Below are 24,967 nucleotides of genomic sequence, written 5' to 3' on the forward strand. Positions count from 1 at the left end.
AGCCATGACAGAGAACAAGGAAAACCTTCACAGAATCAAAGGGAAATATACACAAACACACACACACACACACACACACACATATATATATATATATATATATATATATATATATATATATATATTTTTTTTTTTTTTTTTTTTTTAATTTAACAAATAAAGGAGACAACTATCAACGATGATACTAAAGAAGTACACAAACATGTACAGGGAGGGGAAAGATTACTGACAGAAAGAGAGAGAGAGTGAGAGAGAGAGAAGGAACTATCAACAATGATAGTTGGGGATTACACAATACTGTAAAGGAAGAAAGAAAGTATCAGTGATGATACAAGGATTACACAAAGTGTAACGAGAGGTGGAGATGAAGAAATGGAAATTTGAAAGAAAGACACAAAAATTTTACCTAATCCCAAAAATGCTCAAGAGTATCAGCTAAATTTGACCATTTCAGAAAGTAGCAAATGAGCTCTGGGGTAATTGAGAGAGAGGGATTCTGGTTAGAGGTGAAGCGAGAGAGTTTTTGGCTGGCCCGAGCTGCAGTAAAGGCTGAGTAGGTACCAAATCCATCTGTCAAGGATGGAATGAAGATTGACAACATCAGATGTATTTGTTAACAACTCATATGAAAATTGTAAAATGTGAGGAATTAAGAGTGGTGTATATCTATATGTAGATCTAGTGTGTGTGTGTGTGTGTGTGTGTGTGTGTGTGTGTGTGTGTGTGTGTGTGTGTGTGTGTGTGAGAGAGAGAGTATGTAGGCAAAATGTAAAGTATGCTTCATATCAAAATTATGGTATATTTAAGAGACATAAGAGAAGTAGATCAGTTACGCATTATATCAACATCAGCTAGAGTCTAATCAAACACTTAAATTCCAGATTTTACAGTTATTAATAAAACCCCTTCAGTTAACTACTCAAATTAATTCTTAAAAACGGAAGCAAGATGACAGTTTTTATTTGATGATTCAACATGCCTGGACTTAAATATAAGGTCATCATTTAGGCCATTTTAATAAATACAGGTAAGTTATAACATCTGCTAAATGCCAGAGATGTTACTTTAAGTAGCATTAGTTGATGTTGCTGATGAAAATGTAATTAAGTGTACCTTGTTATTTTCTTGTAAATGTTTTGTATATGGCTTGAGAAAAAGTATTTTGAAAGTTTGTCATTTATTAATAGAGGTATTTACTAAAGAGTTCTGAAACTGTTGTTGTTATTTTGAGTTACTGTTTTTTTTTTCAATTAGGCTTTGTGTTGCAAAAACTAAATTAAAAAATTAGCTGTTTTTCTACTAATAACCCCCCCCCCCAAAAAAAAAAATACACACTGATAAAGAAACACTGACATAATAAGAAGAAGGTCCAGAAGGAACAAACACCACAAGTAATTAAAACTCAAAAGAAAAAAGTATGGGATTGTGGGGAAGAAGAAACCATATAGTACAGTAAAGAAGCAGAAAAGAAAGTTAAACTGAAATATGATACATCTATACCAGTTTTCCATCTTTAATTGTATATAATATATATATGTGGATCAACTATGGTTGATTGAAAACTCACTTGACTGAAAATGAAAACTCACTTGACTGAAACTCATTTCTTTGAAAGTCATAAATGGCCTTTTCCCCGCTGTAGTGCGACCCTGGAGTTAGTATATAAAGTAAGGGAGGGCGAAGCCACCCACATATCTTGGTTATATATTCTCTTTTGGAAACAGTTATTTATTGCACTTGTAAGTATCACTGTGTATAGCTTAAAATGTTTATAATATGTGAGGGCTATGCCCCCATACCCCCCTTACTTTAATGTCTTTACAATGTTTTTGCATGGAGGCAAGCCCCCCTGCACCCCCCCACACCCCCTACTTAAATATACCAACTCCGAGATTGCACTACAACGGGGATGAGGGAAATCTCCCATTCTGCACTGTATGCAAAAGCGCACAACAGGAGAATTTCCGTTCCTCCGCTATAGTGTGGCCATGGAGCTAATATATGTAAGCAGGGGGACTCGGCCCCCTGCATACATGTAAGTAAACTTGTTTTTTTTTTTGCATGGTTCTCTTCCCTTCACAATTTCAAGTTACTGACAACTCAAGATTCTGGGCTCGAGCTTATGAATTTCGAGTTTTCAGTAACTCAATCTTGTGAAGGGGAACCATATATATATATATAGAGAGAGAGAGAGAGAGAGAGAGAGAAAGAAATATCCAGACTTACTGAACATTACAAAGTAAAAAAATCATAACACAGAAGTGAATGTAGTATAGCAATAACCAATGACTGGGTGTGGTATATTGAAGATTTACCCATGGTTGGTGTGGTTTAATCACGAGGGCAAAGCATATTTGGGAATAAAATAAAGGCTAGCAATATAATATAAAATGCAGAAAATGTAAAGAAATATTTTATGTATTTCTGCAGTTAGTTAGTCAGCTTTAATGTTTCTAAACCACGGTAACGGACTGACACATAAGGACTCATTTTAATCAAATACAGAAAATAATGATAAACAGCAATAAACACAGCAACTACAGAGAGTGAAAACAGCAAATAACAGAAATACAATAAAATATAGAGAGCAGCAATAAAAGCAATAGAGTATAAAACGGAATTCTCTCTGTACAGCAATATATAAAAAAATTGTGATGCCATTCTACACAAGAAACCAGGTTTCACTGCAGCACAGTAAATACTGTCTTGCTTGTATATTTGGATTTAAATGGCAACATACAACGAAGATGCCAAATGGCAAAGTGTCTAAGAAGAATTAGTTGTTTTACTAAGTATATGTATATCAAGCTTTACTGAGCAGATCAATTTAAAGCTGTTCTTACCTGTCCACAGACATCTCCAAAAGTAAGCACAGCTTCATTGCCATCATCTGGGTTATACCAATAATCCAGACAAATTGGGGTATTTTCCAAGCCTTGTAGTCTGTATTGGCAGGAAAACTCATGCTTGGAGTTTAGGTCATAGAATCCAATTTCCTTGCTAGTAAATAGAACTGCAATCTGAAGCAAAAACAGCAAAGCAGGTTTAATCATGGAGTGTTTGAAAAATAGACGCTGCTTAAACATTACAGAGTCACACTGCAGTCAGAAATGTAATTTATATACCACTGATCAACACTTAAATCCAGAGCATACCTTGTGTTAGTTTGTGATTGATTGTGCAGCTGCCTGGTTAGAGAAGATTTATTTTGATTTATGTTTTATTTTTTACCACTGTTTTTCACTGTTTGTAGGAAGAAAGGGATTGCTTGTAGACAAGATTTACTTTGATTTATATTTTGTTGTTTTACCTGTAATTTTCTCTGTTAGAAAGGGTTAGGTTTTAGACAGGTAAACTGTAGCCATCCCAATGGCTCTAGTATGATATAAAGTCACACAGACTGCAGACATGACAATCCAGAGCTTATCTGAAACAATCCTGTGTTGATTTGCAACATATTGATCTTTACTGTTACAAAGAGGTGCGACTGCGAGTGATAGTGAGCCGAAGCTACTGCACACATCTGCACGTGATGTAAAGGAATTCTAGCTTTTGTGTGACATTCACAATTGGTACAGTCAGAGCAATGACTTTATTCTACTTAATTTAATATTTATTTAGTCATCGTGTGATTTCTCTCACAGACGTTGACTGATCTCTTTGAATTCTGTGGTAACTGATTTTGATTATCCTTTTCTTTTAGAATTCTTTATTCATTTGCAGCTGAAATGGATTCCTTAAATGAGTATGTCATTAACGATTTGCTAAAGCACAATAATCTTGTATAGTGTATAAAATACTATCTTTATTTAAAGGTAACACTTGATAAAACAGGTCATCTGTGTCCCTCATATGTAAAGTTGGATGATTTGCTTACCATTTTCAGTAGTAAATCTGGACTTGGTGATGAAGATTGTACTTGTGCAACTGGCACTGCTTGGAGAACTATTGTTAAATATATTAATGAGTGGACTGATGAGATAAATAATAACAGGCAAAGAGCAAACAGAACTCATTTAGGAAAGGAAGTATCCATTGTCAGTAAAGATCACTCAACCGCTTTTGAAGAAGATAATACCACTGACAACCATACAAACACAAGGTGCAGGGTTTGAGTCTCACAAGGGATAATTGGCTAGGCTTAAAATGTCTTGCAAGGGCAGTTAGCCTAGTACTAATCTATGAACCTATGAACCTATGAACAACTTTGGAATTCTGGATACAGGTATTCAGCAGTCTGCGGATTCAGAGCATATAGAAGAAAATTAAAAAAGAAAGAAAGGAAGAAGTTCACAACAAATAACAAGGGAGAAAAATAAACTGATTAATACCTGTAAAACAAAGATAACACATTCGAAAAGGACACTGCTTTGTTATGTAACACACAGATTGCAGGGAATGATAACATTTTCCTACCAGAAAAAATTTCAGTCTACAAAAAAAAGCATCATTTTTCCAAAACAGAAGGTAGAAAAAGAGGCAAGGGGCAGGTGGAAAGGAAGAAATCAAACGTGAACATGGAAGGATGGAAGAACATTAATGTAAGAAAAAAAAGGAGAATGACAGAAGAGATGGGATATTCTTGTAACTGGAGATTCAGCTATTAGAGGAACTGATATTTGCATTTGTAGAGAAGATAATGACCACCAGGAGCAAAAATGAAGGATGTGAGGCAGGCCTTAGAATGCCTTAATGTAAGGAAGTATGGATCTGCTTTTATTCATGTTGCCACAAATGACTGCTGGTATGGGGACTTGCAGCCTTTTTTGATGGCATACCTTGTACAGGTGTTTGGATGTATTTTTCACAAATCAGCTATATAAAGGAGAGTCCGGTCACTGTGAATCAAAACGATTGTTTGGGTAAATATCTACATGAAAAAATTTCCCATTTTAAAAAATGGAAATGTATAGAGCATCTGAGCCTAATTTTGGGTGCATGTGTGTAGACAGGATGGTGTGCACTTGTTAAGAAAAAGGAAAATAATTTTTGCAGCAAATATTTTGCAATATCTAACAAACACAAGGCAGGATTTTCACCAGGTCGGAAATTTAACAGTTCACTGATAGTAACTTTTGATGCATCTCTGATGGCTGTTAAAGCTAGGAACATTAATAGTAAAGATTTTTTTGAGAAATTTGCTATGTTCCCATAAGATTGATGTTGTTATAGTTTGTGAAGCATGATTAAAGAATAGTGACTGGAAGCCAGTTCTGTCAGGGTATAAATGTTTTTTCTATAACAGACATTCTAACAACAAATCAGGTGGAGGTGTTATGATAGGGATTAAAGAGAGTTATGAGACTTGTTATTATTACATGTTCAGTGATAACACCAATACCATAGACTGTGTAACTGTGACAATAAAGGCAACCCTGGAACATATACCAATTGCTGGAGTGTATAGACCACCAAACTCAAGTGCTGATGACCTAGAGTAATTCATACATTTCTTGTATGAAACATAGCGGGTGAATAACAGTGGCTAGGGACTTAAATTTACCCGAAAAAAAGGTTGGAATAATGTTGAACCAACAATATTACTAAGGAAGTTATTTTCTGTGTATGGCCAAGAACAGCAATTGCTTCATATTGTAAAAAAGCCTACCAGGGAACGGAACATACTAAACATTGTTTGTATTCCTAAAGAAAATGCAGTTTAAAATGAAGGTTTAAATTAGGTTTAAAATGAAATGTAAACCAGTCTACAGAAAATTAATAACAGATTATATGGAAGCAAATCAGCAAACCTAATTTAAGTGATGCATTCAGTAGAAAAAATCCAGAAGGAATGTGAAAAGTTTTGAAAGAGGAATTGTTTGAATGGAAAAAAAAACATTTAACATCAGGATCTATGCACACATCAGCGAGATATATTTCAGTGAGAACAAGTGACTTGATTAAGGCAAGAGAAAAAGTATAAGAAATAGAAAAGAGGCTGAACTATGACTTTGAAAACTGAAATAAACAGGATGAACAGACAAATTAAACACAGTATGAGACAAGATCAAGAAAAATGTGAAGACAATGTATATAAAGATATTGAGCATAATATGAAACCATTTTATTGATATATAAGATGTGGTAGAAGTGAAGACATGTAAACTGATAAACTCTATCTTTTCCATTTGAGGTGATCTACAGTCTGTATGCAGATGACTTGAAATAGATAAACTGATTACATGTGTTACAGGTAGTGCATGTCTGCAAAAGAACATGACAAATTTGACCATTTGGACACAGGAAAATACTATGCTGATAAATACATCAGAAACTAAGGATGTGAGATTTGAGAGACATTAATTGAAAGGAAGTACTTAATACAGAGCATAGTGATTGAAACTGTAGATTAATTTAACAACCTGGGTATGTAGGTAGATCCAGCTTTGAGTTTTTCTAATCATATCAGCCAATGAGTTATTGACAGTTATAGAACTATAGGTTATATAAAAAGATTTATCAAGTTTAGGAAATCAGAAATGATGAAGTCATTGTTTTTTAGTTATATGAGATCAAAACTTGAGTATGGAATAATAGTATGGAAACCTTATAAGAAAACAAGCACGTGAAAATTGGAAAAAGTACAGTGGAAATATACAGAGGGCATCCATGGGTGTGAAAATTTGAGTTATTATGAAACACTAAAATATTTGTACTCGTACAGCGTCTCATACAGATATTTAAGAGGAGACCTTTTTCAGGTATATAGCACATTTAGGGACAATTACCTCTGAGAATCTTTGGGGTTATCAAATAGTAGTAGAGAATCATCAGACAACATATATAGAAGAATTACATGTATAGATCTGCAATTGTGGGACTCCACACATATCTGCTGACCTCACAAGACCCAACTGTAGTGAAAGTTTTAAAACATGAGGAGAATAAATCTAAGATGACTTCTCTCCTTAATTTAGCAGAAGCATATCAGCATCACACAGGAATGGAAATCAAACCAGAAGTATATAAAAATCAGGCAGCAACTAAATGTGCCAAAAAACAAAAGAAATAATATAAGGTGAAGGACCAGAAGAGAAGGCAAGAAATGTGGAAAAAAGCATAAATATAATTGCAAGTATAGAAAATTTCTGGAAGAACCTCATGTTGATTAGGAATAAATGCAGGAATTGTTAAGAAGAGGCAAATTTAAACCAAGAGATAAAAGGTTAATATTGGCGGCCCAAGATAGTGGGCTACGTAAATGCTGGTTTACAAAGTCCATTGAACATGTGGGAGAAACAGACAAATGTAGGTTTTGTAAAACAGGATTGGAAACAGTCACACACCTTGTTGCTGGTTGTGACATACTAATGGCATGACGACGGTATACTGAAAGGCATAATAATGTGACAGTACTGTTGCACTGGGGATTGTGCAAACATTATGGTATTGAAGTGGCTAAAAACACTGGAAACTTGAGCCACAAAGCATCATAGAAAATGATGAAGTTTATATCACATGAGATCACCCTCTACCAATATTTCAAAAGATAGATGCTAGAAAACTGGATATAGTGGTCCAAGAAAAGAAGACAACAGCAGCATTGATCATTGGAATTGCTACACTCGGTGACTACAGTGTTCTGTGTACAGAGAGATACAAAGTCATAAAATATCAGGATTGGTAGGCAGAAACGAGAGCAATGTAGAAGAAAAATACCCAGACAGTTCCAATAGTAGTAGGAGGAGCAAAGGGTCTTATAGAAAAGAATCTACAATTGTATTTAGGTATGTTACCAATCCATGTAACCCCATACAAATTGCAGAAGGAGTCATTACTGGGCACATTGCGGGTGCTGTGAAGAGTACTTTTGGCTGACATCAAAGATTGAAACAATACTAATTTCATGAACTTTAATCGTACTTTGACTTAAGAATGGGGTCCATTCTCGTCATAGTATTAGAAACCCAAAAGAATTGGAGAAATTAAAAAAAAACAACAATTAATTAATTAAAAAGATAGCTGGGTACACAAGACCCATGATAAAAAAAGTGCCCAGTCCTGGTAAGCACACAGGTGCCAGGACTGGAAAAGATGACAGTTTAGAATATTCAAAATACGGAAGCATTCCTACAATGGGGCCAGGCAAGGACCAGAGGGAGGATGGCCCCCCTGTTGTAGAAGGAAGTAGTAGTCCACAAAATTCACAAAAACTGATAGGCCAAAGAAGAGTCGTAAAGATGATAAAGTGGCCTATTGAGGATAAGAAAGAAATTATGTATTGTTACTATTATCCAAAAAGCCCAGAATTTCAGAGACATAAGATATACAAAAAGATTAAGAGAGAAATTAGAGGAAAGAAAAAAAAACAGTCAGAAGCTTCAAATAAAAATTTGTATTCATTAATGCAACATATCTGTGCAAAACAGTATATAGATCAAGAAACTTTGATCTGTTTGGAAAAAGAAGCATCTGAGGAATTGCGAAAATATAAAAAACAAAGCCTAGAGATTTGGACATGGGAAAGAAAGAGAGATTTTATATGGTGCAATATTTATGCAAAGGAGAAAGACAAATTAATCAATATAAAGAAGCCAGCCCCAAAGATATTCAAAGAGAAATTCAGGCAAAGGCATCCAGATATGGAAAATTTCACAATAAAAAAATAATATCACAAAGGGAATGTAGAAATGAAGATTAGTAAAGTAGAAGTTAAAAACAAAATAGAAGGTGAACTTATGGAGTGCCTGCGATGTGAAGGATTTGGTGTAGATGGTCTAACACAGGTTACATTACAGCATGATGGAGTCAATCCCCAAAGTAAGGAGAAACAGGAAGATCAGGAAACATCTGAACAAGAAATATGGACATAGGAAAGAAAAAGAGATCTAATATGGTGTAATATTTATGCAAAGTATAAAGCAAAACTAACAATACAAAAGGGTCTATATTATGAGATTGAAATCCCATTTCTGCAAACACCACACGACCAGCACGTATAGTGTGAACTTCGGTAACAGCGAACATTCAAAACCACGAAACACAAAATGTCGAAGTGTCATGGTTGGCCCATCTGTGGTATAGCTCCGTAAGGTAAGTGTGCAATAGTTACGGACCTTAGGGTTAGGGTGCGGGTTAAGATAAATGCATAGATAGGTAATGTATATAAGGTTTAGTGTAGGGTTAGAAGTAGGGTTTTGTTAACTGTATGTGTGTGGATTATTTGTTTTGTTTGGGTATATGTCTGTAGGGTAAGTGTGCGATAGTTACGGACCTTAGGGTTGGGGTGCGGGTTAAGGTAAGTGCATAGACAGTAATGTATGTAAGGCTTAGTGTAGGGTTAGAAGTAGGGTTTGGTTAGTGTATGTATTTGTTTTATTTAATATGTTTGGGTATATAGCATGTAGCGAGCGGTGGTGTTGGCCAACTATGACGATTCGAGATTTGAAAATTCGCAGTTTAGAGGGTTCAACGTATTTGCGGTTCATGCTATGTGTGTCGGTGTTGTGGTGTTCGATTATATGAGTTTTCGATGTCATAATATAGACCCAATACAAAAAAAAAAACACCAAAGATATTTGAAGAGAAATACAGGCAAAATATTCTGGACATGGAAAACTTTACAATACAAAAAAATAAGAAGGCAAAGAGGAAAAGTAGAAAAGGAGATTAATAATGGAGAAGTTTAAAAAATAGTAACTGAGGTTATGGAGTACCTGTGTTAAGAAATTCCACAGAGAATAACAAATGCAAAAAATGCTGCATCCTGACATACACTTTGGATTATCACAGTATCAAAAATGTTATTGAAGAAAACTGGGACATTGTCACAGGAAACCCTTTTTTGATTAACATCTTAGGTGAAGCCCCATCCTTTGTTTATAGGAAGGCCAGGAACATTAGAAGTTTTGTTGAATTTAAACCTAGACCATATGAGGGAAACACTAAAAGATGTGAAACTAATTGTACATTTTGTATATTTATACAGCAAGGTGATAGTTTTTATTGCCCTTATTTAAAGAAAAGCATTAAGACCAGTGCAGAGGGTGACTGTAAGACTACAAAAGTAATTTACAGGGCACAGTGCAATGAATGTGATCCATTCTATATGGGCAAGACTGTAAATGAACTCAAGCGTAGGATTTCATATCATCTGTCAGAAATCCACTCTGGGTGTAAAATTAATGCACTAGCCAAACACCTTTCTTTTCATAAAAGACACACAGGTTTTAAGTTCCAGATCCTGGATCGCATAGACATGGGTGATCTTGAAGGAGACATCCTGAATATTCTGGACAAACATGAACTCGTGGCAATTAAAGCTGAACTCTTCTAGGAAGCCTGGACTAAACTACTACTGTTGTTGTTCTTCTTTTTTCTGCTTTTCCCGGTTAGGGGTCACCACAGCGGAACTCCGGTCCACTAATGATTGGCAGTAGATTTTTTACGAGTGCCGAGGTGCCAGCTCGACACCCAACCTTCAACGAAGGCATGCCCATTCTATGTAAACTACTACTGTTTAATTAAAAGTGTACTGGAACTTAGAAAACTGCCACATTGCTTACATAACTAATTTTATTTTATTCTACCAGTCGGTTTTAAATACCATTTTAACTCAGTTGTAATTTAAGTGTATATTTTGTTTCCATCATCATACATTTTTTCTTATTATTTTTTCTTTTTCTGGTTCTCTTTTTTCAAAATGATGTGTAATAACAATACTAATTATACAATAATATTTTTATAGATAGTTTTTAGGGTTCTTATACACAGACCTGAAGAAGTCTAGAAGTACGAAAGCAATTTTTGTTAACAATAGGTTATGAAAATAGAATAATTCTGTACAATTATATATATATATTTTTTTTTTTTTGACTTAAGACAAGTTTAAGTTTGCTACTTCTACTACTATTGTCTGATCTAGTTAATATACAGGGATTAACTAGAGATACATGGACTGAAAATTTTCCACACAGAGAAGTTTTTTACACTGTTTTGTTTTTGGACCCACTATACTTGTTTAGTGGGTTGTTTTGAGACTTTGGGGATACCACGGAGATTACTTTTTTTTTTTTTTATTATTAAAAAGAATCTACAATCATATTTAGATTTGTTACCAATACATGTAACTACATACGAAGTATAGAAGGAGTCATTACTGGGCACATTGCGGGTGCTGCGAAGAGCACTTCTGGCTGACATCAAAGATTGAAACAATACTAATTTCATGAACTTTAACTATACTTTGACATAGGAATGGGGTCCATTCCTGTCATGGTATTAGAAACCCAAAAGACTTGGAGAAATTAAAAAAAGATTCTGAAGAAATAAGAAGTGCACTAACTGGTTCTCTAAAAGAGTAGCTGATACATGGAATAGACTACCAAATTACATTAAAACAAGTACTAGCTTAGATATTTTTAAGAACAGCCTGGACACTTCTTATGGGAACAACTGTGACAGACAGACAGATAGATAGATAGATAGATAGATAGATAGATAGATAGATAGATAGATAGACAGACAGACGACAGATAGATAGATAGATAGATAGATAGATAGATAGATAGATAGATAGATATTCAGATAGATTAAAAACTCCAAGAAAGACCCAGCTAAGCGAGGGTTTTCACTGTTCATTGCCTTAAACCTCCTGTAGTGCAGGCCCATGATATATATGCAAATGGCCCCTTAAGGACATACGAGTGTTTAGGCTACGTTGTTTCTTAATACCTATGACATTTCACTTTTTACTTTTTAAATCTTTACTGATGTATTCAGGCCAATAAAGCCAAACCACACTAGTTGTAGAAATGTCATGGTTTGCCCATTTTCTGAGCTTGTATACTATATTGTACATACAAAAAGCAAAAAGAGAAATCCGTGGTATCCCTCGAAGTCTCAGCGAAACCCAGTATGCAACCTATACTGGGTCCAAAACAAACCAAGAGGAAAATTATGTTATGCACTTTATGCATATTATTGCTCCATAAAAAGCATATTAGATCTCAACAAACTGCCCCGCTGTTTAAAAGACGATTAAAAGACTGATAGAGTACTGATTGATGCTGACATTACTTGCTTATATTGTGTTTAAAAACAAATACCAAATACTGTTTACTTCTTTTAGCACTAACAATGTTATAAAAACATACTTTAAGTGGCTCCTGTATGCATTAATCATTTTTGATGGCTCCACATTAAGTGCTACTTTAGATTTTAAACTGAACACTTCTGTTAACATTTCTTCATTTTAGGCAGTGAAAGTCTGATAGTGCACACAATGTGCATGGGCCTTGTCTTTTTTTTTTCTTTTTTTTTTTTTTTGTTTTAAAGGTTGAAATTACTCTTGAGTGCAGTCTTACACTCTCAAACTAATTGTTTTCTTAGTTAGATGCCACACTTTAACAGATCCCCATGGTCTTAGTGCTTTATTTTTAACATTTATCACTGTATTTCCAGCTTAGCAATTATTTTTATGTTTTTTCATCTTAGGTTTTCAGTTGTACGTACATACACATGTTCATTCATATTATGATTTGTTTTTGACACACAAACCTGATGAAGTATTTACTTGATAAGAAAGGGATCTTTGTTAAAAGTTGTGAATTTATTAATATTTATTCTGGTAGATGTCTATTGGTAGATCTTTTTGTTAGCCATTTGTTTCATAATTAATAACGTTTTGATTAGCAGGTTAGCCTATACAAAGTGTTAATAAGCTGACAGTAACTTGTCTCTAGCTTATAGATTCAGTTTTAGTTAGCACAGTCTCTGATTACACTATGGTGTTAAGGGGGGTGGGGGCTTGGCTAAAGGAAAGATTGTAATGCTTTTAGTGCTCTTAGCAGAACCACCCTCTGTAACTACAACCTGATTATATATAAGGAATGTTGTTGATGCTTTTCACTATATTCAACTAGGATCGCTTGTTTGTGTGTTTCAGTAAAGGATATTCCATTTTTAACTCAGCTGTGGACTATCTACTATTTTCTATTTGATTATTTTATAGCACATATTTTACAGTTATGTTTTACAGTTCGATTTTTATTAAGTGAACTAAGTGGATAACATAATTTAGAAACTGAACATCACACCCACCACACTGCAAAGATTCTTCTTGGTTTATATTGTACAGACACACACACACACACACACACACACACACACACACACACACACACACACACACACACACACACACACACACACATACATGCACATATATAAATATATATATATATATATATATATATATATATATATATATATATATATAAATAATATAAACATACAATATCATATGACAGTGACTATCCTGATTCTGTGATCAGACCAATATTTTTTTCTACAAATATGTTATTGTAAGAATATTGTATGGCTATCTACTTCCCTTAACACAACATTTCTCTTAAGAGTTCTGTTTTTACATAGGAATATCAGAACAAAAAGTTAAATAGCCATTTTATGTGTAGGCTTATAAAAAACACATCTTCAAACATAAATAATGAATTGCATTTTTTTTCCAGTTGTGGTATTTTGATGACACTCGACCAAAAGCAATTGAAAATATATGTTTTTATTCAGTCACATATTGGGCTATTCAAGTTTATACTGCAAAATAAAAAACATATTTGTATGAATGGATAGATATACGGAGATATAATAAAAACTCAAACAATCAAACAGGAAGTGATTATGCACCAATAGTCAATCACCAGCCATTCAAGAAAAAAACAGCAAAGTAAAACTTTTTTGTTGAAACAAGCCCCACTTTACCCTCACACCTTCTGCTAATTATATATACGAAATCTGAGTTTGCACTACAGTGTGGAAAAAGTAAATTCCCTGATCCATACAGCACTGCAGTCTCACACATATTTAAAAAAGATATGTGCGGTCAGCTGATCTTCAATCACACATGCCACTTTTTCCTAGTCTATGAAAAAAAGTTTGGCAAAAGACTGTATTACACACACAAAAACACACACACACACACACACACACACACACACACACACACACACATATATCTATATATACATATATATATATATATATATATATATATATATCTATATATATATATATATATATATATATATATATATATATATATGTATATACACACATGTATATTCTCACCAATAGAAAAATGTGTCAATGAACCTATCTGTCAGTTACTCGACAGGATTAAGACTATAAGATGTTTATGAGGGCCTTCTTGTGGTTCAGTGTTTGGAGCATATACAACAAGGTGGATACAACTGCTTGAAGGAGGTGGAGGCTATTTGTGGATGAAAGTAATTTACTTTCTTGTTTTCTCTCTCTCTCTCTCTCTCTCTCTATATATATATATATATATATATATATATATATATATATATAGATATATATATAGATAGATAGATACCGATAGATATGTGTGTGTGTGTGTGTGTGTGTGTGTGTGTGTGTGTGTGTGTGTGTGTGTGTGTGTGTGTGTGTGTGTGTGTGTGTGTGCATCTGCATATGTTCACAGGTAGGTACTAGGCTATTGGCACAAGGGCATAAGTAAGCCTAGCCAACAAGGTTCCCTGGCTTACTCCACCCAATAAAGTTATTTTCCTGTGCCTCGGTCGAGCAGAGCCACAGAAGTGATCCCCGGGGTGTATTTCCTATTTCCCATCCACTCATCAAGATTTTTCTTGACGAGTGCTAATGAGGAACTTTGCTTGACATAGATGGGTAGCTTGTTCCAGAGTATGGGAAGTCTCTGGGACAGGAATCTATCCCTCCAGCATGTCCTGTTTATTGTGATGACAAGGTTTAGGTCCCTAGAGCATGTAGCTCAGAGGGATTGGGATTTCTTTAGGTGTAGCATGTCCAACAGCTCTGGATTTGACATAGCTTTATATGTTAGGCAGAGATCACCTCGGAGTAGGTGATATGCTATGGAGTAAAGCTGGAGTTTTTTGAGATGGTCAGTGTAGGGCATCTGTTTGACTCCAGTAATCCTCTTTGTGAGGTACTTCTGTGGCCCTTCCAGCTGCTGCAGATGTCTTGTAAGGTACATTCCAAAAGGGGCGTTGTACTCTACAATGAGTCTAATGAGTGTTGAGTAGAGGGGAACAATGACCTCTTTTTTCCTGGATGAGAATCCTTTTGTGATGAGGTGTGCCACGTAGAAGGATTTCCTGACTACTGTGGCGATGTGATTATCAAAGGAGAGACTACTGTCCACCTGGATTCCAAGGTCTCTTATGACACATTTGGTGTTAAGTAGACTGCCCCCTATGTGGTAGTTCATGGGTACAGAGTTTTTACCAAAGGGCATGACAATGCACTTTTTGGAGCCCATGGCTCTGACACCAGCATCTGTCTCAGTGAGGCCCTTCTGTAGAATGTCATTAGCCAAAGGCCTTCGGTGTTAGCCTGTACTTCAGAGAAGTAGATACCAAACAGGAGAGGTCCCAGGAATGAACCATGTGGTATTCCACTTGACACTGGTTTTAAGTCAGATTTGGAGTCTGCAACTTTTATGATGTGGGTTCTGTCAGTGAGCCAGTTGGCAACCCATCTTGTGATGTAGGGATTTATACCTAGTTTAGTGAGTTTAGCTATAATTCCAGAATGGGGGGTGGTGGTGAAAGCTTTGGTGAGGTCAAGATAGGCTGTGTGAACTACCTTACCCTCATCTAGGGCTTTGGTGACTGCCTCAAAGAAGTCAATCAGGTTCAGAAGGCATGGTCTGCATTTCACAAACACAAACTGAGTGGGGTCCAGAGTTTGGAGGTTACCAATGTCTTTGTTTATGAATTCCACGTTGATACGTTCCATGGCCTTACAGACCAGGCTCATCAGGCTAATAGGGCAATAGTTCCTGGGATCAGTGGTGGCTCCCCCTTTGTAGAGTGGGATAACTGTTGCTTTGCACCATTCAATGGTCACAAAGCCTGACATAAGGCTATGACTGAACATGGTGCTTAGGTGGGGAGCCAGTTCATTCTGAAGTTCATGTAAAATGGAACCTGGGATGTTGTCCGGTCCCATGGATGCTGTGTTTTTGACTTTAGAGAGTGCAGCTTTTACCTGCTTAGTTGGGATTACAGAGACTCTGCATTCTTCCTGTATAGATATGGGCCCTTTGGGGGTGAGAAGGGAGGTAAAGTTAGCACTGAACCTATTTGCCAGGATGTTGGCAATATCAGTTGGTTCTGTAATTTTCGTGCCATTGTGCTGTAACTCAGAGCAGATCTGGGTGTTGTCATTGAGATTTTTTTTTTTTTTCAATAATTTTTATTTTTATTTTTACATTAATAAATGTCACAAATAAAAACCATCTTACAACATGACCGTGTGCATATATATATATATATATATATATATATATATATATATATATATATATATATATATATATATATATATATGTAAGTTCCAAGTCCCAAAGTTCACGATGGATACTAACCGCAAGACAAAAGGCTGAAGCGGGAGCAATTCCCAATTCCAAAGTTGTTAATACAGGTTCCAAACCCCAGGGTTCACGATAGATGCTGTCCACAAAACAAAACGAGAACAATTCCCAATTCCAAAGTTGTTACTAAGGCTGTCACTCCAATACGTGTATAAAAGATGATGACAAGCAATTCGCTTCTAAAAACTCATTTAATAGAATAGAACGTGAGCGCTTTCGCGACGTACAAGTCGCTTCCTCAGACGTTAACAAATTTACAACTCTCATTCCTAACTTTTATAAAAACACGCATCACTTCCTGTTTTAAAATAGAAATTGCGTCATTTCCTGATGTAATGTCACTCATTCAGAATGCAAAATATCGCATCCAAGACAATTGCTCAAATAATACCTTATTTCATAGTGGTGCAATTTACAAATCAATTTAATCATAGAGTATAAGGATATATATATACACATACACATACATACATGCACATATATATATATATATATATATATATATATATATATATATATGTATATATATATATATATATATATATATATATAAACACACACATACATACATACATACACACATATATACATACATACACATACACACATATACATATGTTATACATTGATGTCAAATACCACAGGATATAGGTCATACAACATATCTATTTACACTATGTACATAGATGCTTTCATTGTTAATTCCACAGTTATATAGACAGTATATACATTTGTAATATCCAAGTTATTATTTAATATCTGAACTTGTATGTGTTCTTTGGTTCCATTATATTGTATTTCTAAGTTGCTGTGTGATGAATTATGCTAATATGATGTTAAAGGTTTGTTCCCAAATTTCTCTGGATTTCATGTTTTTGTTTCTTTTATCTGTTACTATTTTATGAGCTAAAAGGTGTTGTATAACTACTTGTTTAAAACCCTCCCAAGATATATTTATCGTATCTAGCCATTTAAAAGCTATATACAGTTTCATTAGTAGGAAAATTGTTAAAAGTGTATTTGCTTGCTTTCTTGGGATGTTGGGTGGGAGAATGTGTAACAGAGTGAATTCCCAAGTTAATGTTGATGTTTGATAACCCGTTTTTTGTAATTGTACCTTGAGAGAGTTCCAGAGTTTATAGACACATTTACACCTCCAAAATACATGGATTAAGTCAGCTATCTGGTCCTTACAGTGTGGGCAGAAAGGTGATTTTGATGTGTTAAATTTGTGTAGGATTGCAGGTGTAAAATAAGCATTATTATTGATCATGAGCTGAGTGTATGCTAACTTTTTGAGGGGTAGAATCTTCAGTGTTAGATTGATTGCCTGGCTTATTTGCTGATCATCTATGGATGGTTTAATTTTTCTCCAGTAGTTAGAGAACAGGAGGTCCTTCTGGTATTTGATTTCATTTATCATTTTATATGAATTGGTAATAGTTTTCTTTGTTGTGATAATAGTTTTCCCAAGCCTGCTACAAATTTCTATGTCACTATTGGTCATAGTAATATTTTGGAGATAACTGGAACACAGTTCTTTGATTTGTCTTAGGATTATTATGTGTGATTTAGGGAGGTTTAAGTTGGTCCTCATTTCTTGTATTGAACAGTTAAGGTAGGGATAGATATCTTGGATTGCTTTATCTTTTAGTCTGGGAAAAGGGACTAAGTCCAGCATCGTATTGTTTATTTTTAAATTTGGGTTTTTATGAAGGGGTTGCAGTATTGTCATGGCATGTCTAAGGTTCAAGAATTGAAAGAGTTTTTGCGCTAGGTTGATATAATGTTTTAAGGGCTCTATAATGTTATAAGTTTGTATTTCTTTCTGCTTCAGGAATGGAAGTGCTTTGGGATTGAAACCTAGAGCTTTAATATATCTATAATATATTGTCACCCAGAGAGGAGACCAATTTTCCATTGACCGGTTATGTTCAACTATTCTCAATATTCTGTTAGTGTTAATGATCGAGTAGTACATTTTAAAATCTGGTAGATTTAGTCCTCCTTTGCTTTTGGGGAGTGTTAATTTTGGATTGGAGATTCTGTTTTTTTTTGGGTTCCCATATAAATTTTGCTAGGAAGGTATGAATTTGTTTCAAGAATTTATTATGTATTGTTGTCTGTGATTTCATGAATATATACATTAATCTAGGTAAAATGTTCATGTCATTGAGATTCTTGACATAGCTATAGACTGCTTTGTGGTTGTCCCTAGAATCAGTGGTGATTTTGTTTTCGTAGCTAGCTTTGGAGGATCTTATAAGGGAATCTCAGCTTCCTACTGAGGCTGACCAGGGAGCTCCTCCACTCGGGATTTTACTCTCTTTTGCAACAGTTCCTTCCTTTTGTTGTAGAGTTTGTTTAAGGCAGGGGACCACCAGATTGGTTTCCTTCCATGCACTCGATGTAAGTGCTTATAGAGTGCATTTGTGTAGGAATCAGCAGTAGTAACTGTATTGTCCATCTGCATGGGTGTCATGAAGTTCGCCACTTCTGTCTTAAGAAGCATGAAGTTGGCTTTGGAGAAATTTTTTACCATGGTTTCCTTAATGGGGGGTGGGGGAGGGATGTGAATATCTAGGGTGATTAGCTTATGGTTGGACCTGACTAACGAAAGGAGGAGTTGACTATAGGTGTGGAACACTGGTCACTCATGTTAGTAATGACTAGGTCTAGGATATTGTTGCCCCTGGTGGGGATGTGGATAAGTTGATCCAGGGCATTGGAATTTATGAATTCCAGAAAACGTTGAGCAAAGGAGTTGGTACATGAGTAGTTTTCACAGTTAATGGTGGGGAAGTAGAAATCGCCCATTATTAGGGTGTTTTGTTGAACCCTAACATTTTCCAGTATATCAAGAAAAGAGGAGTGGGAATCCTGGGGCATGGTGGGGGATCTGTAGCAAGCTACAATTTGGATTGCGGTTTTGCCCAGAGTTAGTTGCACTTGGATAACCTCGGATACATTATGCTGAGCAACTAGCCTGGAGGTGTGGATATCCTTAATTTATATGGATACACCTCTGCCTTTGGTGTTCCGGTCCAGGTTAGGTGGCCGAAAAGTGTGGTATGAGTTATAGTCTGGTAATGCAGGGGTGCTTTCTGGAGCCTTGAACCAGGTCTCAGTCACAGCACAGATATCAATGTTCTCCATTTTAAGGAGTGCCTCGAGGGAGTGCATTTTGAGATTTAGACTTCAAGCACTGAGTAGCATTACCCTCAGTTTTTGCTTGCCTATTCCAGTAATGGTGGTGAATTTGTCATCTGAATATAGTGTGTGTGTGTGTGTGTGTGTGTGTGTGTGTGTGTGTGTGTGTGTGTGTGTGTGTGTGTGTGTGTGTGTGTGTGTGTGTGTGTGTGTGTGTGCGAGTGTGTGTGTGTGTGTGTGTGTGTGTGTGTGTGTGTGTGTGTGTGTGTGTGTGTATATATATATATATATATATATATATATATATATATATATATATATATATATATATATATGGGATCCATACAGATCCCTGACTGCACTTTCCACCAAAGCAGAAATTACGGAGCATACTTAAACGAAAGTGCTGTTCACCAATTCAGCATTTCGGATAAGTATGCTTGTTGTGCCGGTCATACTACGGTGCGGATAAGGGAGAATTCCCTTTTCTCCACTGTAGTGCAACCTCAGAGTGAGAATATTAAAGTAGGGGGTGTAGGGGGTGCAGCCCCCCACATGAGGGGTGCAGGGGGGCTGCCCCCCTTCATAGAAGTAGGTTTAATGTATTTTTTTAAACATACTTTACCTTAAGCGCTTTTTCGGAGAAAGCGCTTTTGATAAAGTATGTCTGGTAATTATGGAATCAGACTTTTTATCTTTCAATCAAAAGTACTAGATACATATATATATATATATATATATATATATATATATATATGTGTGTGTGTGTGTGTGTGTGTGTGTGTGTATAATATATATATATATATATATATATATATACACACACACACACACACATACATACATACACACATATATACATACATACACATACACACATATACATATGTTATACATTGATGTCAAATACCACAGGATATAGGTCATACAACATATCCATTTACACTATGTACATAGATCTTTCATTGTTAATTCCACAGTTATATAGACAGTATATATATTTGTAATATCCAAGTTATTATTTAATATCTGAACTTGTATGTGTTCTTTGGTTCCATTATATTGTATTTCTAAGTTGCTGTGTGATGAATTATGCTAATATGATGTTAAAGGTTTGTTCCCAAATTTCTCTGGATTTCTTGTTTTTGTTTCTTTTATCTATTACTATTTTATGAGCTAAAAGGTGTTGTATAACTACTTGTTTAAAACCCTCCCAAGAGATATTTATCGTATCTAGCCATTTAAAAGCTATATACAGTTTCATTAGTAGGAAAATTGTTAAAAGTGTATTTGCTTGTTTTCTTGGGATGTTGGGTGGGAGAATGTGTAACAGAGTGAATTCCCAAGTTAATGTTGATGTTTGGTAACCCGTTTTTTGTAATTGTACCTTGAGAGATTTCCAGAGTTTATAGACACATTTACACCTCCAAAATACATGGATTAAGTCAGCTCTCTGGTCCTTACAGTGTGAGCAGAAAGGTGATTTTGATGTGTTAAATTTGTGTAGGATTGCAGGTGTAAAATAAGCATTATTATTGATCATGAGCTGAGTGTATACTAACTTTTTGAGGGGTAGAATCTTCAGTGTTAGATTGATTGCCTGGCTTATTTGCTGATCATCTATGGATGGTTTAATTTTTCTCCAGTAGTTAGAGAAGAGGAGGTCCTTCTGGTATTTGATTTCATTTATCATTTTATATGAATTGGTAATAGTTTTCTTTGTTGTGATAATAGTTTTCCCAAGCCTGCTACAAGTTTCTATGTCACTATTGTTCATAGTAATATTTTGGAGATAACTGGAACACAGTTCTTTGATTTGTCTCAGGATTATTATGTGTGATTTAGGGAGGTTTAAGTTGGTCCTCATTTCTTGTATTGAACAGTTAAGGTAGGGATAGATATCTTGGATTGTTTTATCTTTTAGTCTGGGAAAAGGGACTAAGTCCAGCATCTTATTGTTTATTTTTAAATTTGGGTTTTTATGAAGGGGTTGCAGTATTGTCATGGCATGTCTAAGGTTCAAGAATTGAAAGAGTTTTTGCGCTAGGTTGATAGAATGTTTTAAGGGCTCTATAATGCTATAAGTTTGTATTTCTTTCTGCTTCAGGAATGGAAGTGCTTTGGGATTGAAACCTAGAGCTTTAATATATCTATAATATATTGTCACCCAGAGAGGAGACCAATTTTCCATTGACCGGTTATGTTCAGCTATTCTCAGTATTCTGTTAGTGTTAATGATCGAGTAGTACATTTTAAAATCTGGTAGATTTAGTCCTCCTTTGCTTTTGGGGAGTGTTAATTTTGGATAGGAGATTCTGTTTTTTGGGTTCCATATAAATTTTGCTAGGAAGGTATGAATTTGTTTGAAGAATTTATTATGTATTGTTGTCTGTGATGTCATGAATATATACATTAATCTAGGTAAAATGTTCATGTCATTGAGATTCTTGACATAGCTATAGACTGCTTTGTGGTTGTCCCTAGAATCAGTGGTGATTTTGTTTTCGTAGCTAGCTTTGGAGGATCTTATAAGGGAATCTCAGCTTCCTACTGAGGCTGACCAGGGAGCTCCTCCACTCGGGATTTTACTCTCTTTTGCAACAGTTCCTTCCTTTTGTTGTAGAGTTTGTTTAAGGCAGGGGACCACCAGATTGGCTTCCTTCCATGCACTCGATGTAAGTGCTTATAGAGTGTATTTGTGTAGGAGTCAGCAGTCGTAACTGTATTGTCCATCTGCATGGGTGTCATGAAGTTCACCACTTCTGTCTTAAGAAGCATGAAGTTGGCTTTGGAGAAATTTTTTACCATGGTTTCCTTAATGGGGGGGGGGGGATGTGAATATCTAGGGTGATTAGCTTATGGTTGGACCTGACTAACGAAACGAGGAGTTGACAATAGGTGTGGAACACCGGTCACTCATGTTAGTAATGACTAGGTCTAGGATATTGTTGCCCCTGGTGGGGGTGTGGATAAGTTGATCCAGGGCATTGGAATTTATGAATTCCAGAAAGCGTTGAGCAAAGGAGTTGGTACATGAGTAGTTTTCACAGTTAATGGTGGGGAAGTTGAAATCGCCCATTATTAGGGTGTTTTGTTGAACCCTAATATTTTCCAGTATATCAAGAAAAGAGGAGTGGGAATCCTGGGGCATGGTGGGGGATCTGTAGCAAGCTACAATTTGGATTGTGGTTTTGTCCAGAGTTAGTTGCACTTGGATAACCTCGGATACATTATGCTGAGCAACTAGCCTGAAGGTGTGGATATCCTTAATTTATATGGATACACCTCTGCCTTTGGTGTTCCGGTCCAGGTTAGGTGGCCGAAAAGTGTGGTATGAGTTATAGCCTGGTAATGCAGGGGTGCTTTCTGGAGCCTTGAACCAGGTGTCAGTCACAGCACAGATATCAATGTTCTCCATTTTAAGGAGTGCCTCGAGGGAGTGCATTTTGAGATTTAGACTTCAAGCACTGAGTAGCATTACCCTCAGTTTTTGCTTGCCTATTCCTGTAATGGTGGTGAATTTGTCATCTGAATATAGTGTGTGTGTGTGTGTGTGTGTGTGTGTGTGTGTGTGTGTGTGTGTGTGTATAATATATATATATATATATATATATATATATATATATATATATATATATATAAATACATATGAAATGCTGCTCTTATGAGTAAAGATAACACCAAGCAGATTCAACAATAAAGCACTTCTGTGATCAACACAGCTATAAATCCAAAAGTTTAATAAAAGACGAAAGATAACAAGTATTTGGTAAGTGCTTTTCCAGTTAAACAGCTTCTTTAGACCATGTCAAGCTAACCACTGAGACTAATTTAAAAAGCAAGCTAACCAATAAAACTTGTTAAAAAACATTATACTCACATGATGTAAGCTTAAAATCAAGTACACGCTAACTCAATATACACAAAAATATGACTGCACTACTCATAACTCACAAGAATTGTTTTTGAAAATGTATAAAGAACTAGAAAATAAACTTTTTAGACTCAAACGTCTGCAGTGGCAGTGGTTTCATCTTGAGGCATCTTTGTATCACAAAGTGATCCCTAGAGGGTTACGTGTGCTCAAGATGCCTCTGTACGGAGATACATATTCAGATTTGCTTAAATGATGGCAAGTGCTGAATATTCAAGTTGCTTTCAACTATATGCATCTACTGATTGATTTTTTGTACCAACTGAGAATTGTTTCCTGAAAGATTTAAGACTTTACAGATGGAGATTATTAACAATTTTTCTTCTGATCTAGTCGCCATGAGATTGGAAGAGCTTTATGAAAGTGTTAGTAATTATGAAAGGAGGATACAGGTGGTTAAACTGAAGAAATTGCAATGGAATATGTCTGATTTTAAGACAGGTTCTGCCTTTTCATGACCTACAGAGCACCATTTAAAAGTATTAGGTGTTGAGAATTCTGAAAATGCTATCATTGAACCTACAAAAGATATTGATGAGGGAATACCTCCCACAGTTCCATCCACTAATAACACTACAAAGGTTCTTGTTCCATCTACCTCACCTCCAATCTCTACAGCTGATACATCTTCCCATTTTTCTCTGCCAGAGCCTTTCCCTATTGTGTAGGAGTTCAGGCAAGGGAGATCCAGGAGTCAGTAGAAGAAAGGGAGAATTCGATATAAACAACAATCATTAGAGAAGCCTATAAGGATGCATACTCTCAGCAAGAAATTAATAATTTGATTTTTAATCTGTCTTCTGTTACTTTGACCCCTGATGAAATTAGTCTCCTTAGCAAGGGTCTTTTATTTATACCTGTTAAGAGATCTTGTTTAACAGATGTACTTAAAGATTTGAGGATGTTTTCCAGGAACTTGTTTTTGATGTTTAAGGGTCAAGACATGAATGTTAACTTTTATAAAAAAACATACACCTTTATTCCAGATACTCACCCCACAGTAGAAGTCTTTATGACAGTTTGTGAGGAGGAGATTTGTGAGGTTCTCACTCGGAAACATAACATTTTTTTAATAATTTGACACCAGGAGAGAATACAGCTCCTCAGAGCTTGAAGAGATTGTCAGTAATAAAAATATGGCCAGCAGATAAGGGAGGTGGCACTGTCATGATGGATAGAGCCTCCTATCTCAGAGGAATGCATTAACATCTTGATACTACAGTGACATATCTACCCCTATCTAAGCAGCAGGTAACAGCCATCACAGACAAGGTTTAATTTTTCCTCTTCGATCTACTTATGACTGGGATGGTTAATGAGGAGCTTCATAAGTATTTTTGTGTTGAACATCCAGTAGTGTCCATACTTTATGGACTTCCGAATGTACATAAGGATTTAGTTGAGTCACCCATGCATCCTATTCTTTCTAGCAGGGGTTGGACCACTGAACCCCTGTCCATATATGTAGAGAAAACACTACGCCCAAT

The 24,967-nt window shown here is 35.6% G+C and overlaps 1 protein-coding gene across 1 annotated transcript in view; it reads right to left on the reverse strand.

Annotated features, from left to right (window-relative positions):
* The window catches only part of WDR49 (WD repeat domain 49), a 983,894-nt gene that overhangs the window by 691,566 nt on the left and 267,361 nt on the right, over window positions 1-24,967 (reverse strand). Inside the window, exon 4 of the mRNA XM_044070738.1 lies at window positions 2,844-3,020. Within this exon, the coding sequence (XP_043926673.1) occupies window positions 2,844-3,020 (177 nt within the window). The remainder of the gene's footprint in view (window positions 1-2,843; window positions 3,021-24,967) is intronic.

This window comes from Protopterus annectens, chromosome 4.part1, assembly GCF_019279795.1.
Source record: "Protopterus annectens isolate FY-2018-M chromosome 4.part1, PAN1.0, whole genome shotgun sequence".
Classification (NCBI taxonomy): domain Eukaryota; kingdom Metazoa; phylum Chordata; order Ceratodontiformes; family Protopteridae; genus Protopterus; species Protopterus annectens.